General features: G+C 38.7%; 1 protein-coding gene across 7 annotated transcripts in view; it reads right to left on the minus strand.

Annotated features, from left to right (window-relative positions):
• The window catches only part of RNF180 (ring finger protein 180), a 241463-nt gene that overhangs the window by 41248 nt on the left and 182286 nt on the right, over positions 1-17929 (minus strand). For 6 of the 7 annotated variants that reach the window (XR_008917944.1, XM_016431313.2, XM_016431310.2 and 3 more), the window contains one exon: positions 10471-10596. Coding sequence is in view for 6 of the 7 variants with exons in the window: in XM_016431313.2 (XP_016286799.1) it covers positions 10471-10596 (126 nt within the window). In the remaining variant the exon portion in view is untranslated. Of the gene's footprint in view, positions 1-9536; positions 9793-10470; positions 10597-17929 lie in introns of those variants that run through there. The other variant, XM_007486382.3, reaches the window with a different exon arrangement.

Raw genomic sequence — 17929 nt, forward strand, 5'->3', positions numbered from 1 at the left:
TTTTTATTTGTTTTGACAGCTTTTCCCCCCTGACTGCAGCAGAGGGCGAGGAGTGAAAAAAGAAGAGGTTTTAAAGCTTCATGTCTTAGTTCTTCTGGCCACAATAACAAAATGTTGTTGAAATGCAGGTGTCTGAAATATCCTAATGACAACTCCTTTTACTCCTCATGAATGGCCCGGGAATGGTTTTCTGATTCTTTGTGTGTGTTAGAAGGTGTTAGATTGGTTTCTGCAAGCTTAAACATGTTCTGTTATAAGGCAAGGGCTACCACCATGGCATGGTGTGCCTGTGTGTAACAGCTGACAAAGTAGGACATGAAAGAACAGGCACGATGAAGGTGAGCTAACGAGGAGAAGTCAGAGGACTAAAAACAACTCCCGCCGGCTGGCCGAGTTTGGAGAATGAAGAGGCTTCACTTCTTCAGTCTGACTTGCATGTGACTTACTAAGTGGATCCAAAGTGATCTTTGTAGGGTGAAGCCTTTTCTGTTCTTTCTCAAGAAGTTATCCTTTAGAATGATGGTTTGATGGCTTTCTATAAGAACTTGAAAGACCTCCATGAAGTGATGAGGAGTGAAACAAGCAGAACCAGGAGAACATTATAGACAGTAACTGAAACATTATGGGATGATCAAATGTAATAGACTCTGCTACTCAATGCAATGCCACGATCCAGGACAGTTCTGAGGCACTTAAGGGAACATGCTACGCACATCAAGAGAAAGAACTGTGGGAGCAGAAACAGAAGAAAACAGGATTTATCACTTGTTTATATGGGTATGTGGTTTGGGGTTTTGGTTTTAAAAGATTACTCTATTACATAAATGAATAAGGAAATAAAAAAGTTGTCCTTTAAATAGATCCTTCTAGTTTGATATTTTGCTTTTGTTCTTGAGTACAGATCTTGTTCCACAAGCAGTATATATGAGATTTTCAAAAAGCTACCTTTGGCCTTTAGTAGTTAGCTATGGTCCTATTCGAACACAGTCAATTCCAGGATCTTAAGGGGTTGCATATTTGTTCCTTACAACAATTCAGTAAAGTAGTACAAATATCATTACTGTTATTTCTACAAAATTGTTTATAAATATTTAATCTGAGTTCTTAAAGTTGCCTTTAAGCAATGTTTTCATTTCTTTTATTATAGTCGCTTTATATAGTTTTCCTGGTTCTTCTAGCAATTTGTTCTTGATGTTCCCAAACACCAAGCTGCTCTGTTCATTGGCTTATGTGGTGGACTCAGTGCTCTACTATTTCTCTCTTATCTTTTTTTAAACCCTGATTTTCTCTTAGAATGGATACTGCAGAAGAGTGGTAAGGGGTAAACAATTGAGTTAAGTTGCCTGTCCAGGGTCACACAGCTAGATAGATGATCAATCTAGTCACTTCTCTCTTCTTTTTAAACTTGTAGCCAATAGTTTTGATGATTAATATATTATATCTGACTATAATACAAAATCCGATAATTCTAGACTCCTTTCATTCCAACGCCTCCCCCTCATTTCTCTTCTGATTCTACACATTTTTCTAATCCAAAGGAATCTGATTCTAGTTCTATAAAGTATTAGTGGCCCTTGGGAGTTTAATTTTATAGCACCAAATCTATATATTAACTTTAGGTGGCATCATAATTTTAAAAAATATTGGCATGGCCAGTCCATTAACAATGAATATCTCTTCATTTATTTTTTAAAATTACACTTTATTATTTTTAATTTAAAAACATTTATTTTCTTTCCATCCTTTCCTTCCCACCCTGCCAAAAGAGGAACACCAGAATTTTTGTAAAAATATGCATAGTCAAGCAAAAAAATGTCCACAATGAGCATGTATATGTCATTCTTCACAACTGAGTCCTTCACTCCTTTTTCCAGTAGGGTTATAGTAGTATTCTTTATCATTGATATTCTGGAATCATTTTTGGTCACTATGTTTATTTTGCAGTTGCATTTATATTATTATGGAATATGTCTTTGTAGGTTAATTCCTCGATACTTTATGCATTTTGTAAGTAATTCATCTTAATTTTGTAGTACTCTAGAAAAGCTGATGATTTTTGTATCTTTATTAAAACTCTTAACAGGTTCAAATAGAAGATATGAGAAAGTCAGGTTAATGCCTTTTTTATCTCCGGAAAACATCTTATCTTCTATAAATAGGGATTTATCTCCTCTTTACACTTTTATTTTTTCTAGTACTTTGTTGAATAATAGTGCTAGACAGGACATATTTGTTTTACTTTGGCATTTACTGGGAAAATTTCACTATTTTTCACTTTGTAAGTAATGTTTGCTCTATGTGCATGTATGTATGTTCAGATGCATGTAAAGAGTGCTTCTAGGCTAGCATATTAGTCTTTTAAAAATTCATGATATGCTTTGTGACTATCATTATAATGATCCTTTTTGATATTTATATTGTTTTCCTACAACTATTCATAAAATCAACTTGGTCACAGTAAAAAAAATTAGATATACTGCTATAATCTCTTTGTTAATAGTTAATTTAAATATTTGTGTCAATCAGTAATGAAACTGGTCATCTCTTTCTCCTTTGTCTCATCTTAGTATGTGTGTTAGCCTCTTACTTGTCTCATAAAAGAAGTTTTGTAGACTCTTCTTTCTTGGTACTGAGGATAATTTTTGTAGCCATTACTTGTTCTTTAAAGATTTGATAAAAAAAATTTATAAGGAAAAGGGTTCTTCTAGACCTACCTACCTTATGGTAGGTCATTTATTAATCACTTGACTTTTCTCACCGAGAATGGGCTTAGAGGCCTGCTTGTTTTGTTGATTTGGATTTTTATATTTGTGCTAATTATACATTTCTTTTGATTCTCTTCCTTTACTCTCTGTTCCTCATCAATTCCATAGTGCTGCTCAGATGTCATGCTGGGTGCTGTAGGCGACTTCTGGTTCTTGAAAGTCATGTTAGCCACGTGTAAGCTCTTCTTCTCTCCTGGGAACGAGCTCGCATGTCTGCCCTGTCAGGAGCAGCTCATCACCAGGGTTCTGGCCACTTGATGAATGCCTTGTATACGGAAATCCACGAAGCAAAGAGAAATACCAATGACCGGGCTGGGCACTCTGAAGCCATGGTGGCGAAGTAGCTGCAAGAGGGCGGGGCGTCGGGTGCCACGAATCCCCGAGGCTATGCGGCCCCCTAATGAGATCCCTGTCCAGGGGCCTTCCGCCGGCTAACATTAGAAGCACATTTCGTCCATGTCAACATTCTTGCTACAAATATGAATGTCCACGTGTGCAAGTTCTGTCCTCACTCGGTGCGGAGGCTACAAAGGATGGCAAAACTAGTCCCGGTCTTCAAGAATCTGACATTCAAATGAGGGGAAGAACAGTGCGCACAAAACACCCAGAGAACAGAAGGGTGAGCAGAAGGCACGGGCATGTGGGAAGCTAGGCGAGGCCTCCCGTAGAAGTTGGAAACCGCGCTGAGTCTCCAAGGAAGGCAGGGAAGCCGAGGGGCGGGGTGAAAGAGTGAGAGGATTCCAGGCAGCCCTGGGGGTAGGAGCAGCTCTGGGGAGGGCACTGTGGCCAGGCCACGGTGAAGGGAGGCAAGAATCCAAGAGCTCTACAGCGGTCAGAAGGCCATAAAGAACACCAACCGGACTACATTGTATCCGTGAGGCAACGGGAAGCTCCAGGCCTCTGCACCGGGCCATCTAACCGAGACTTCTCATGAGAAAACCATCGTGTCTGCTGAGTGAAAGGAGACACTTGAGGCAGGGACTGGACGAGCTCACGTGGGGCTGTCGCGGGGCTGGGGCCACACACACAAGGGAGGGGTGAAGGCACGGATGGAGGGAGGCCCTGAGGATGACCAAGGCTGAAGGCTGCGGGCGGCAGTCGATGCCTCGCAGAGCCCGAGGGAAGCACGTCCGCGCTCACCTCGAGATGCCCTGGAGGTATAAGTGAGCCGTGGCGGAAGCCTAGAGAACGCGTGCAGCGGAGGGCCCCGAGCTGGCAGCGGAGGGCCCCGAGCTGGCAGCGGAGGGCCCCGAGCTGGCAGCGGAGGGCCCCGAGCTGGCAGCGGAGGGCCCCGAGCTGGCAGCGGAGGGACACTGCAGTGAACGACGGTATCCCGACAAAGGAAGCTGCTCTCCTCAGAGGTCCACGAAGGAGGCGTGTTTATGATACACACACAAGCGACAAGAATCACTGCCTAGGATTTCGGCTCCCCTCTGACTACAAAACTCCTAATAAACACGTGCAAAGCATCTCCATGAACACGACGTCAGCTTATGAGCCAGTATCTGCTCCACAGCAGGATAATGTAAGAGAAACTACGAAGAAGCTGATAAGATCCTTCAACAACCACCGAGTCCAAAACAAGTCCTTGCCCGGGGGAGGAGGGTGAAAAACATATTGGAAAATATGGCTCAAGAGTAAGATAAGAGACAGAATGAAGACGAATAGAGCACATTGCGACAGACACGGATATTCTCTTTTAGAAAATCTTTGGGATGTGCTGAGCGGGTGAGCTCCACATACTATAACAAAAATGAATTGACTCTTGACTGATTAGCGATAAAGGAATAATTCCCAAATTAGTAGACTGGATACAGATGACCAACTCTTTAGAATAAAAGTTAATATGAATACAAAGCAAGGAAAAGGAAGTAAAAGGAGAAGAAATATAGAGTACAATCAAAACACCTTAACTAAGAGGTTGATGCTGAAAAGATGGATGGAAGAATAGGCATTGCTACCACTTGCAAGAACTTACATGCAATTTCACTGACTGAAACAAATGGCCACAATGTGGAAGCCAACATTAGCCTCAAAGAAGCTGGACTTTTACATAGTTACTTGATCCTATTGACAAGGAGAGAAACGTGTCAGTCAAGGGAAACGTTTACAGTAAACTTCTCCAGAAGGGGACCATGGAAAATGATGAGCAGTTTTATTGGAGCATAAAACACTGAAAAGCAACCAAGGGAAAAATATATTTTAATGATGGCTGATAAGTGACCTAACTAAGTCATTGTCTCAGGGCCACGCACAGATGATTTTGGAGGGGTGGTGGAAAACAGACGGAAAATGAAGATCTGTAAGGACTTTAATTTAAAAATATCTTTTCACCTTGAGGTCAGAATAATAAAGTACTATTTAGGTGGCCTAGTACAATGGAAAGAGCCTGAGAGTCAGAGGACCTGTATTTGAATCCTCGATCAGCTGCTCAGTATTTGTGTAACTTGGACAGATTATTTAATGTATCAAATCCTCAGTTTTCTCATCTATAAAATATGGAACTACATAGCTTCCAAGGTCCTTTTCAATGTAAATCCATGATGCCGTGCGCTTTTGGCATGGAACTAAGCTTTATTCTCTTCCAGGTTCTGCTTCTTAGTTTATGGATTTTACGACCCTGCTTCTGCTGCCATCTCATCCTGTAATCTCCCTCAGTGACTGGGACCTCCTCGCCGTAGAGCATCCTTTTACCCCTGAGGCTTTCCCTTACCGTGGAACATCCCTCTGCCACGAAAGCCCCTTTCACTCATTGATGAGCTCCTTCTGGGATTTCTTTGGGGAAGGACCCAAGCTGGCCAACTTTCATTCCCTTCCTCATTTAGCCGCCACGCTTCTATTGATGCCCTGCCTCCATTTTCCAGCTCCCTTTAGTGCAGTCGTCACCCCATGAGAAGGTAAGCACCTGGAGAGAAAGGGCTGTCTCTTTTAATATTCTCAGTGCTTAGTAAATGTTTAATAAGTGCTTTCTGCCCGAGTGCCTGAAATGGAGTCACTACATTTGAACTTAATATCACAGTTGGGAATATGTTGCAAGAACAATTCAATGCACTAAAAGATGAAAAGATGTCTGTGCTGAAAGCAACACAATTTTAAGGACATTAAAGCAAAGTAGAAGAATCTCAGGACATCTGACAGTATGAGAACAGATGGGTCCACCAGTAATCAATATGGCAAAAAAACAAAGAGAATTCTATTATTTCCATAACGAAGCAGCAATGCTCCTGTTCGAATGGTACATCTTGACTTTTTTGGACACACTAAGTCTATATTCACTAATAAAGTTTTAGTCATTCAGTCATAAATGCCAATATAAGATGTCTGATTTATCATCTCAATTGGGTGGTATTATGTACTGTCACCATACATTTTATTTTTAGAATACCACCCAATAATTCAGTTTTCAATTGTTGAAAGACACTTATTTGTGTCTTATTTACAAATAATTAATTCTATCAAACCTGTTTTCTCCACGTAGCTATCAAATACAAAAAGAAGTTAGCAGGAGTTTTGTTCTGGCACGTGTTATTTAAATGTAGAGGAGTATTCCAACCTTAAACTGCATATAAATGTTAGCTATTATCACGTATGTCACTTATGGATTAAGTCAATATGGTGTTAAATGGGAGTCACTTTTAGACTTGGCAGATGCCATGAAACGTAGATGAATTAGATGCAGCAATTATATTCCAAACAGACGAAATCCATTTTTCCGAGAAATATCGTAGTTTTACTTCAAGTCAACAGTTCAAGTGTGGACTTCTTTGAACATTAGGAGTTCTCTCTAACGTGTGGGTGGCCACGAAGAAAGAACACTTATAACACCTGTCAGAGCAGCTGCTAAAAAAGAACATAGTCGATGACTTGTGCTTCATGCATGTAAATGAAGAACTATATTACTTAACATTATTTTATTACATAAATCAAGCCTCTCTTACTGGGCTTCTTTTCCCTTCTATATGATACGTATTGGCAAGCGACATCTCTGCTCCTTGGCAGCCCTGATGGCGCCTCATTTATTTCCTGCCGTATTCTGCGTAGTTTTCCTGCAGCTCATTTGTGAAGGCATTTTTTTTGGTTTCAGCTTCCGTCACGGGTCCTCAATGGTTCTCCCAATCAACTCTATCTACTTTGTCAGCTTCTGGTTATTTGCTTGGTTGTGCTTTTTCTCCCACAGACGAGGATGGGAGCGTCTTGGGGATGTGGACGGTTCGGGCTTTCTTTAGGTCATTCATTTTTGTCACTGTGCTTCAGACTTGCTGATTTATGATTTGACAGACATTCCAATATTGTGATGAGCTCGTTAGCATCCAGAAGGAAGGAAGACCGTCTCTAAGACGGGATTCAGACACAGGGCCATGCGTAGGTCACGGGAGAGGTCTCAGTCACACTGCAGGTTTCCCCCTACCCATTTTATCTAGGCAAAAGCATATGAAAATGGACAAGACACAAGTAAGACAGAAAAATCACCAGGACAACGAAGTTATGTGGGCAAAGGAAGGGGGCAGGCAGGCACCTACGTTTTGGCCTAGTGATGCCACTTCTATCACTGTGTGTGTATGTATGTATAAATCTATATGAGCCTGAGATGACTTAGCCTTGGCTAGAACAACCATTTTCTTTCGCCATTCTGGCTGGCTAGTTGACTTATTCATTGTTCACCTCCTAGGATCTCAACGGCCACGCCAAACCAATGGTCCCGGGGCAACTGCCTCAATTTGCCTGTCTCCAATTGTGCCTATATCCTGGTACAATTCTGCCTGTCACTTCCATGGAGCTCATAAGAAATAAGAAATCTTACTATGGTTTGAAATAGTCGAATATCAAACAAAGATACAATCTGAGCTCAAATGTCAAATATTTAAACCACAGAATGGTTCGAAAACCTTTTTTGACCCTGGGTTCAAATTTAATCAGATTTATAGTTTGTTGAACACTTGAAAACAGAACAATTAAAATCTTCAGTTTTCTTTCTTAAGCACTTATACACTGATTATAGGCCCTCATTAATTCTGTTTCCTAGAACATGTGACATGTGATATCTATTATAAGATATTCTCTCAAGAAATTCCAAAACATTTAAAATGTTTCAAACTCTTTGTTCTTCTATGAAATAGCTATTAAGTTTTCAAGTTTATGATTGTACTAGCATCTCTGCACCTCCTATATCATAAAAGGTCTTATTTAAAGAAAAAATACATAGACAATAGTTGGAAACATATTATAAGGTTTCTCCAGTCTTGTTTGATAATTTCATTGACCTTAAAATATGTGATTTGAACTATAACTGATAGGAAATCTTGAAAAAGCAAGGAATGCTTGACTACTCAGATTTCTCTTTAGAAAAGAAAAGAAATTCATAGGGACAGCTGGGTGGCTCAGTAGATTGAGAGCCAGGCCTAGAGATGGGAGGTCCAGGGTTCAAATCTTGCCTTAGACACTTCCTAGTTGTGTGACCTCAGGCAAGTCACTTAATACTTGCCTAGCCCTTCCTGCTCTTTTGCCTCAGAACCCAGTATTGATTCTAAGATGGAAGGAAAGGATTAAAAAAAAAAGAAATTCACAAAAAATGAAATGTTTCTAAATTCAGTAGTAACTATACAGAGTGCAAATCACAGGATGAATAGGTGGGTTGTAATCTGCATTGTAAATGCTATGACATTATTTTTCTGTCCAAACTCTTGCCTTCTCCAAACTGGACTCGTATCGTCCACACTCCCATCATCCTTCGTGTTACCCAGGTCACTTCTGCTCACATCAAATAGCCAAAGAGCTGCCAAAGGTCTTGCCTCTGCTCTCGTCTCTCTATCGCGCAGCGGCCACCCTCAGTTGGAGTTCTCAGGACCTCTCATTGGACGCTGCGGCAGTCTTCTACTTGGTCCCTCCCGACTCCAGACGATCCTCAACTGCGCTGCACGTCTGACACTGTCATTCTCTTGTTGAGTAAGCTAATAACTGTCTACTGAAACTGGGCTCAAATATTCTCATCTTTATCTCATCCTTTTCAAACGCGCATTTTTATAATGGATATAATTATTAGGACAGTAATACAGAGAAACAATTTGTAGCTGATGTGTAGATGCACCTATACATACATAAGCATGTTGGTCTACATGTTAGGTATACGGACATATAGATATCTACACGCATGTACAAGTTTTGAGCACGTACCCTTTCTACACATGGATGTGTATACTAGAGACACACACAAATATGGGTGTATATACAGAGCATGTAATCAACACTTTTTGAACTTGTTGGGGCACGGGATCAAAGAAGTCCTAAAGGCCAAATGACTGCGGACAACTTATAAACTACATCATTGGGTGAGTCAAGAGATGCTAAAAGGGAAGAAGCAAGAAAAGGGGCTGAAAAAGTTATGAAGATTTTGTTTGAAAATCATGTTAACGATTTCTGTTGTAAAATGATTAGTTCTTGCTCTTTTAGACACCAAGTTTTGAGGAACTTTGTAAGTGAAGTCGGCTATAAAAAGAGAGGTTCTTTCAGGGGGCTGTTAGGAACCAGTAGAATTTAAATGGTGGTATTATTCTTAGAAGTAACAATTGTCAAAATGCAGAAAGTTAAAGCAAGAGATGGAATCCTGTATTTCTCTGACGTTCAGGAAATGAGGGAGCACGCCGTACCTTCAGGTATTTATTAAAGAAAAAATAAACCCTCTGAAAATTATGATCACTTTATATTAAAATTTATCTTACATCTAGGCCAAAATGGCACACTGTGGCTGTCACTTTTTTGAGTACTAACCAATGGTACAAAATAAATAAGATCTTTTTATTTTGTTCAAATAAAGGAGCTTTCTTTTTATTTGTCCCGAAACAACCTTCTTTAAAATTCCGTGTTGCTCCTTAGGTGCTAGAATATAGGGATTGCCGTGGCAGAGCTTTATAGACCATTCTTATTTCCTTCCAGTTTTTTCTTTAGAGACAGACAAGCCTCCTATTTTCTAGTCCAAATTCATCAGAAGCTCCTCTATTTCTTGCATTATTTCAGTTGCTGCTATCTGTACCTTTTTTAGACATATTTTCATTATGGAGAGACAGAAAGATGTAACCACAGGTAGAGGCACACTTTGATTTTGTACAAAATATATTGTTAAAATATACTGTAATCATGAAACTATTGCTATTATGATTATTTGATATCTCCTGCTTGACCTAAACTTTTAGAGAAAAGAACAAACACACAGAATATCAACACTTTAGTCAAGTAAGTATACGAATAGAGGCAAATCCCATAATTTTACCTGTAAAATTGGGATCATAAAAATTGTAATACCTAACTCTTCTTGAGATGCTGATAAGAACTTTAATAAATGCTTTTACACCCTATGAATGAATTAGAACCAGTAAACTAAGTTTTCAGATATGGAGTTTTGAAAGACCCTTATAAAAGATAGCACCATTTTACATATTTCTTCCTTGAAGAGGGAAAATAATTGTTTGTTTTTTTAAAGAAATTTATAACCAGACAAGCAAGAAAACTATAAGCTTTGTAGAGATGAATTCTTGTACTTTCTTTTTTTGGGAAATGGGTCTTGTACATTTCTTTCAAAAAAAGAGGCTTAGTTAACTCCTTGATTTACAAAAAAAGTGACTTTTTACCATAATCCTTAATAAATAGGCAAATAATTCCAGGAAAACTGATACTAAAATGTTACTAAGTTGTTCTGTATTGATTTACTTACCTCCAAAGAGATGAAATGCTTTTCTGCAGCTTGGTAGGGGCCATTTTGCTGAATTGGATTTCTGGAAGCTTTGCTTTATTTTCAAGTATTCCTTAGTAAAGAATGTTTTTGTAGCATTGTTCAGGTCTAAAACAGAAGCAAAAAGAAAGTTTCAAAGCACAAATTCTAGCAAAGTGCAGTGCTTATGTGAATATTAAAGCGGAAGTATCTTGGTTATATGGTGTCCCCTCTTTTTCAGAGAGTGAAGATCAACCATATTATTATCAATCTTTTCTACTGATGCAAAGTCAATTCATTACCAAGCCTATTGAGCTGCAATTCTACTATTGAGAGAAAGAACAACAACTTTTAGAATGACTTTCCCATAATTTATTCTTTTGGGACCCCAGTGTATGCATAAAGTGCAAATGCAAAAAAACCCAGGACCTTGGATTCTTCAGGAGCTCAGAGCCTGATAGGAAGGCTGGACACAAAAACTGCTAACAAGCCAGGTAACAAAACAACTTGTTCCAGGTGGCGTCAGGATGGCTGCTTAGATGCAGCTGAAGTCCACACCGCTCTGAAAACCCTTCCAGCCGATCACAAATAAAGTGCCTCGCGGGGACAGAAAACCAAATCTAACAACAGGACAGAGCTGAGGGGCCCTCATGCGGGGTTCACTTAAAAGCTATGCAAAACCCCTGAATCCTTGAACTCTCAGGTTCAGGGGAAAGGAAGAAAGAAGGTCCCAGGACGCCTCCCCCCAGTCACTGTTATCTCTGGGCCAGGAAGGGCTCTATTCAGGATGTAGGGCCTTGATGGCACAGCTATGCCATCCTACTCAAACTTTTCTATTTATTTAGTGCCATACCCATCGAACTTCCAAAAAACTTTTTTACTGAATTAGAAAAAATCATAACAATGTTAATTTGGAAGAACAAAAGATCAAGGATATCCAGGGAAATCATGAAAAAAAATGTGAAGGAAGGTGGCCTTGCATTCCCAGATCTCAAACTATATCATAAAGCAGTGGTCATCAAAACAATATGGTGACTTCCGGGTAAGCATGTTGGCAGTCTAGACAAGGGACACTTCCTCTCCCCAGCACACACTGATATAGACTACCTTAAAAGATAAAAAAAATTTTTTTCATAAGAATGGAGGGACTCTACAGTAGGGTGCAGCATTGAAGGTATGTGGGATTTGAGCATTTCCACACTACAAGGGGGTGAAAAAGCTCCCACCTAAACGTGAGTTGATCTATCCTCCCCCACCCCACCTACAGAGCCAGAGTCAGAGCCAGTGTGCGCCAGAATCAGTGAGTGAGCGAGGGGCACATCTAGAGTGAGCAAGGGGTACCTCTAGGTCCTTGGGAGCTAACTAAGACCACCAAAGACCTACCCCTGAGAGCAGCTACACCTGAAACCCCAGTGGGCAGGGAAACACAGACCACGGGTACTCAGAGCCAGCATGTGTCAGAATCAGTGAATGAGTGAGAGCCACATCTAGAGAGAATAAGGAGCACCTCTAAGTCCTCAGGAACTAACCAAAACCACCAAAGACCTACCCCTGAGAGCAGCTACACCTGAAATGCCGGCAGGCTGGGGAGCACAGACCATGGGCGATCCCGCGCAGAGAAGAGCTGTGAACAGTGGCAGCTGTGGAGATTCGAGAGCTTCCTCAGGAAAAATTCTTGCTCCTTAACCCCATACACAGAGAACCTGCCCATCTCACTCAGATTTCTGACTATAAAGGGAAGGAAAAAACTTCCAGAATGATGGCAAATTGTGCCCAGGTGCAAACATCCTCCAAGAAAACAAAAAGAAAGGCAGTGACCCTTGAAAATTTTACAGAGGAAAAACTCAAGCCACAGAGAAAATACAAGAGAGTCAAATAAATCCAAAACCTTCCCCCCAAAATGGAAATTGTCCACAAGCACTGGAAGAATTCAAATTGGAGCTTATCCAAAAGATGGAAGTCTTCTGGCAAGAAAAATAGGAAATAATTCAAAGAGAAAAATGAGAAAATTATAGCAGAAAGTCAAAAAATTAAAGCAGAAAAACAAAAGGTTATAACAGAAATCCAGGCCATAGGAACCAGAATTGAGCAACTGGAAACCAATGATCTTGCAAAACAGCAAGAATTAAAAAGCAAAGTAAAAAAACTGACAAAATAGAAGAAAACATAAAATATCTCACTGACAAGGTGATCAGGAAAACAGGACACAATGAGACAATTTGAGAATCACTGGTCTACCTGAAAAGCCAGAAATAAACAGAAATCTTGACATCATACTACAAGAAATCATCCAAGAAAACTGCCCTGATGTTCTTGAACAAGGGGGTAAAATAGAGACTGAAAGAGTTCATAGAACACCCTCTACACTAAATCCCCAAAAGACAACTCCCAGGAATGTAACTGCCAAATTCCAGAGCTTTCAAGCTAAGGAGAAAATTCTACAAGAAGCCAAAAAGAGACAATTCAGATACCAAGGAACACCAATCAGGATCACACAAGCCATGGCAGCTTCCACACTAAAGGACCGCAAGGTCTGGTACATGATATTCAGAAAGGCAAGAGAGTTGGGTCTTCAACCAAGAATCACCTATCCATTAAAGTTGTCTATATACTTCCAGGGAAAATATGGGCATTCAACAAAATAGAAGATTTCCAAGTATTTGTAAAGAAAATACCAGAACAAAGTGGAAAATTTGATATCCAAAAACAGATCAAGAGAAACATAAAAAGGTAAATAAGAAAGGGGTGAAAAGGGGGAAATTTTTTTTTATTCAAACTCTCTTCTTTAAGGGCTACAATTAGATCAAATTATATATATTCATATATGGGGAAAATGTTATTTGTAACTCTCAAAAATTATATTCATTATTATAATAATTAGAAGAATCACTCAAAGGAAAAGACTAGGGCATCAAGGGCTATAAGATGATATGCAAAAACAAAAGGAAAAGGGTTGGGGGGGAATCAAACATGGTACCAAGAGATACTTGAAGAAATAAAATAAATAAGGCAATCTTTTTCACACAAAGATACACGTGGGAAGGGGAGGGGAAGAATACTCATAAGAAGGAGAGGAAGAGAGTGCTAATAGGTAATACTTAAACCTTACTCTCAGTGAAATCCATTCTGAGAGGGAAGAGCATCTAGATCCATTGGAGTATTGAATTCTATCTTATCCTACAGGGTAAGTAAGAAGGGACAACTAATGGGGGTAGAGGGAAAGGATTACAAAAAGGGAGGGAAGGAGAGGCGGGAGGGAACATAAAATACCGTGAATGAAAAAAAAATAAGGGAACAAAAAGGGAGGGACTAGAAAGGGGAGCATATCAAGGGAGGGGATTAGGGGGAGTTATTAAAAGTAAACCACTGGTTTAAAAGGATATAGCAAAAGAAGAAAGGACAGAACTAGGAGAGGATATCAAAATGCTGGGGAATACACAAGTGGCAATCATAACTTTGAATGTGAATGGGATGAACTCACCCATAAAATGTAGACGAAAAGGAGAGTGGATTAGAATCCAAAATCCTACCATATGTTGTGTACAAGAAAGACACCTGAGGTGGGTAGATACTCACAAGGTCAGAATTAAAGGTTGGAACAAGACCTATTGGGCCTCAACTGAAAGAAAGAAGGCAGGAGTTGCAATCATGATATCAGACAAAGCCAAAGTAAAAATAGACCTGATTAAAAGGGATAGGGAAGATAAATACATCCTGATAAAAGGGAGTATAGACAATGAGGAAATAACACTAATCAACATGTATGCACCAAATCGTATAGCATCCAAATTTCTAAAGGAGAAACTAGGAGAATTGAAGGAGGAAATAGGTAGTAAAACTATACTAGTGGGAGACCCGAATCCACCACTATCAAATTTAGATAAATCAAATAAAAAAATAAATAAGAAAGAGGTAAAAGAGGTGAATAAAATTTTAGAAAAATTGGAGTTAATAGATATATGGAGAAAAATAGGGACAAAAAGGAATACACCCTCTTTTCAGCAGCACATGGTACATTCACAAAGACTGACCATATAATAGGTCATAAATACATGGTATACAAATGCAGAAAAGCTTAAATAATAAATGCAACTTTTTCAGATCATAAGGCAATAAAAATAATGATCAGTAAGGGTACATAGAGAGCCAAATAGAAAATAAATTGGAAATTAAATAATATAATTCTCCAAAATTGGTTAGAGAACAAATCATAGAAACAATTATTAAATTCACTGAAGAAAATGACAATGATGAGACATCCTTTCAAACTCTATGGGATGCAGCCAAAGTAGTACTCAGGGGAAAATTTATATCCTTGAATTCATATATTAACAAATTAGGGAGGGCAGAGGTCAATGAATTGAACGTGCAAATCAAAAAACTTAAAAGTGAACAAATAAAAACTTCCAGAAGAAAACAAAATTAGAGATCCTAAAAACTAAGGGAGAAATTAATAAAGTCAAAAGTGATAGAACTATTGAACTAATAAATAAGACTAGAAGCTGGTTTTTTGGAAAAAGAAACAAAATAGAAAAGTACTGTTCAATTTAATAAAAAAGGAAAGAAGAAAACCAAATTAACAGTATCATAGATGAAAAGGGAGAACTCACCTCCAATGAAGAGGAAATTGAGGCAATCATTAAAAAGTATTTTGCCCAAATATATGGCAATAAATATGGCTATCTAGGTGATATGGATGAATATTTACAAAAATGTAAACTGCCTATATTAACAGAAGAAGAAATAGAAGTCTTAATTAATCCCATATCAGAAAAAGAAATTGAACAGGCCATTAAAGAACTCCCTAAGAAAAAATCCCCAGGACCTGATGGATTCACAAGTGAATTCTATCAAACATTCAAAGAACAGCTAATCCCAATACTATACAAACGATTTGACATAATAAGCAAAGAAGGAGTTCTATCAAATTCCTTTTATGACAGAAATATGGTACTGATTCCAAAGCCAGGCAGGTCAAAAATGGAGAAAAAAAGCTACAGACCAATCTCCTTAATGAACAAAGATGCAAAAATCTTAAATAGGATAACTAGCAAAAAGACTCCAGCAAGTCATCACAAGGGTTATTCATTATGATCATGCAGGATTTATACCAGGAATGCAAGGATGGTTTAATATTAGGAAACCCATCCATATAATTGACCATATCAACAAGCAAACCAACAAAAATCACATGATTATCTCAATAGATGCAGAAAAAGCCTTTGACAAAATACAACACTCATTCCTATTAAAAACACTAGAAAGTATAGGAAAAGAAGGGTCTTTCCTAAAAATAAGAAATAGTATCTATATAAAATCATCAGCCAACATCATCTGCAATGGGGATAAACTAGAAGCCTTCCCAGTAAGATCAGGAGTGAAACAAGGATGCCCATTATCACCTCTATTTTTTAAGATTGTACTATAAACACTAGCAGTAGCAATTAGGGAAGAAAAAGAAATTGAAGGTATTAAAATTGGCAATGAAGAGACAAAGCTATCACTTTTTGCAGATGATATGATTGTCTATTTAAAGAATCCTAGAGAATCAGCTAAAAAGCTATTGGAAATAATCAACAACTTTAGCAAAGTTGCAGGATACAAAATAAACCCACATAAGTCATCAGCATTCCTATAAATCTTCAACACATCTCAGCAGCAGGAATTAGAAAGAGAAATTCCATTCAAAATCACCCTAAATAATATAAAATACTTAGGAATCTATTTGCTGAAACAAACACAGGAACTATATGAACACAACTACAAAACACTTTCCACACAACTAAAACTAGATCTGAGCAATTGGAAAAAAACATTAATTGCTTATGGGTATGATGAGCTAACATAATAAAAATGACCATCCTACTCAAACTTTTCTATTTATTTAGTGCCATAGCCATTGAACTTCCAAAAAACTTTCTTACTGAATTAGAAAAAACATAACTAAGTTCATTTGGAAGAACAAAAGATCAAGGATATCCAGGGAAATAATGAAAGAAAAATGTAAAGGAAGGTGGCCTTGCAGTCCAAGATCTCAAACTATACTATGAAGCAGTGGTCATCAAAACAATTTGGTACTGGCTAAGAGACAGAAAGGAGGATCAGTGGAATAGACTTGGGGTAAGTGACCTCAGCAAGACAGTCTATGACAAGCCCAAAGATCCCAGCTTTTGGGACCAAAATCCACTATTTGATAAAAACTGCTGGGAAAATTAGAAGACAGTATGGGAGAGATTAGGGTTGGATCAACACTTCACACCCCACTCAAAGATAAACTCAGAATGGGTGAATGACTTGAACACAAAGAAGAAGGAAACCATAAGTAAATTATGTGAACACAGAATAGTATACATGTCAGACCTTTGGGAAGGGAAATATTTTAAAGCCAAACAAGACTTGGAAAGAGTCACAAAATGTAAAATCAATAATTTTACATCAAATTAAAAAGCTTTTGTACAAACAAAACCAATGCAACCAAAATTAGAAGGGAAGCAACAAATTGGGAAACAATCTTCATAACAAAAACCTCTGACTAAGGTCTAGTTACTCAAATTTATAAAGTGCTAAGTTAATTGTACAAAAAATCAAGCCATTCTCCAATTGAAAAATGGGCAAGGGACATGAATAGGCAATTTTCAGTTAAAGAAATCAAAACTATTAATAAGCACATGAAAAAGTGCTCTAAATCTCTGATAATCAGAGAGATGCAAATCAAAACAACTCTCAGGTATCACTTTACACCTAACAGATTGGCTAACATGACAGTAATGGAAAGTAATGAGTGCTGGAAGGGATGTGGCAAAGTCAGGACATTAATGTAGTGCTGGTGGAGTTGTGAATTGATCCAACCATTCTGGAGGGCAATTTGGAACTATGCCCAAAGGGTGCTAAAAGACTCTCTGCCCTTTGATCCAGCCATAGCACTGCTGGGTTTGTACCCTGTGAGATTTAAAATGGTTGAGGTCTTAAACTGTAGTGATTAAAATAGTGGAAGATATAAATTGTGATAGATATAAGGGAGGGTGAGTCAATTTGACTGCAGAAAATATGTTTCACTATAATATCTTGGGTTTTAAATCAAATATAAGGTGGTCGCCAGGGAAATATTCCCAATTATTCAAATACCCAAGTCAATTGGGTTTCATAGAGATTTTAATTAACAATACAATGAGTAATCAAAGAAAGAGAGAGAGAGTAAGAAAGGAATAAGTATGAAGGGCCTCAAGCCAATATGGCCTAGACATGAGTCTTAAGAGAGAAATCAGTCAGTTTTTTAACATTCACCACAAGGTCTGACTAAACAAGGATTCTAGTAACACCAGGCCAGCTCCATCTCAGCTGACTTCACCAGAGAGCCTTCCAGCCAGAGACTGTTCCAAAGGGTCTCTCTTCAGAGCCTCCAGAGGGACAGAGTCCCCTTAGAGGAGCTCCAGGGAGACCTCCTTAGAGATTGTCCTCCAAG

The sequence above is a fragment of the Monodelphis domestica genome, chromosome 3 (assembly GCF_027887165.1).
Source record: "Monodelphis domestica isolate mMonDom1 chromosome 3, mMonDom1.pri, whole genome shotgun sequence".
In the NCBI taxonomy this organism is placed as follows: Eukaryota; Metazoa; Chordata; class Mammalia; order Didelphimorphia; family Didelphidae; genus Monodelphis; species Monodelphis domestica.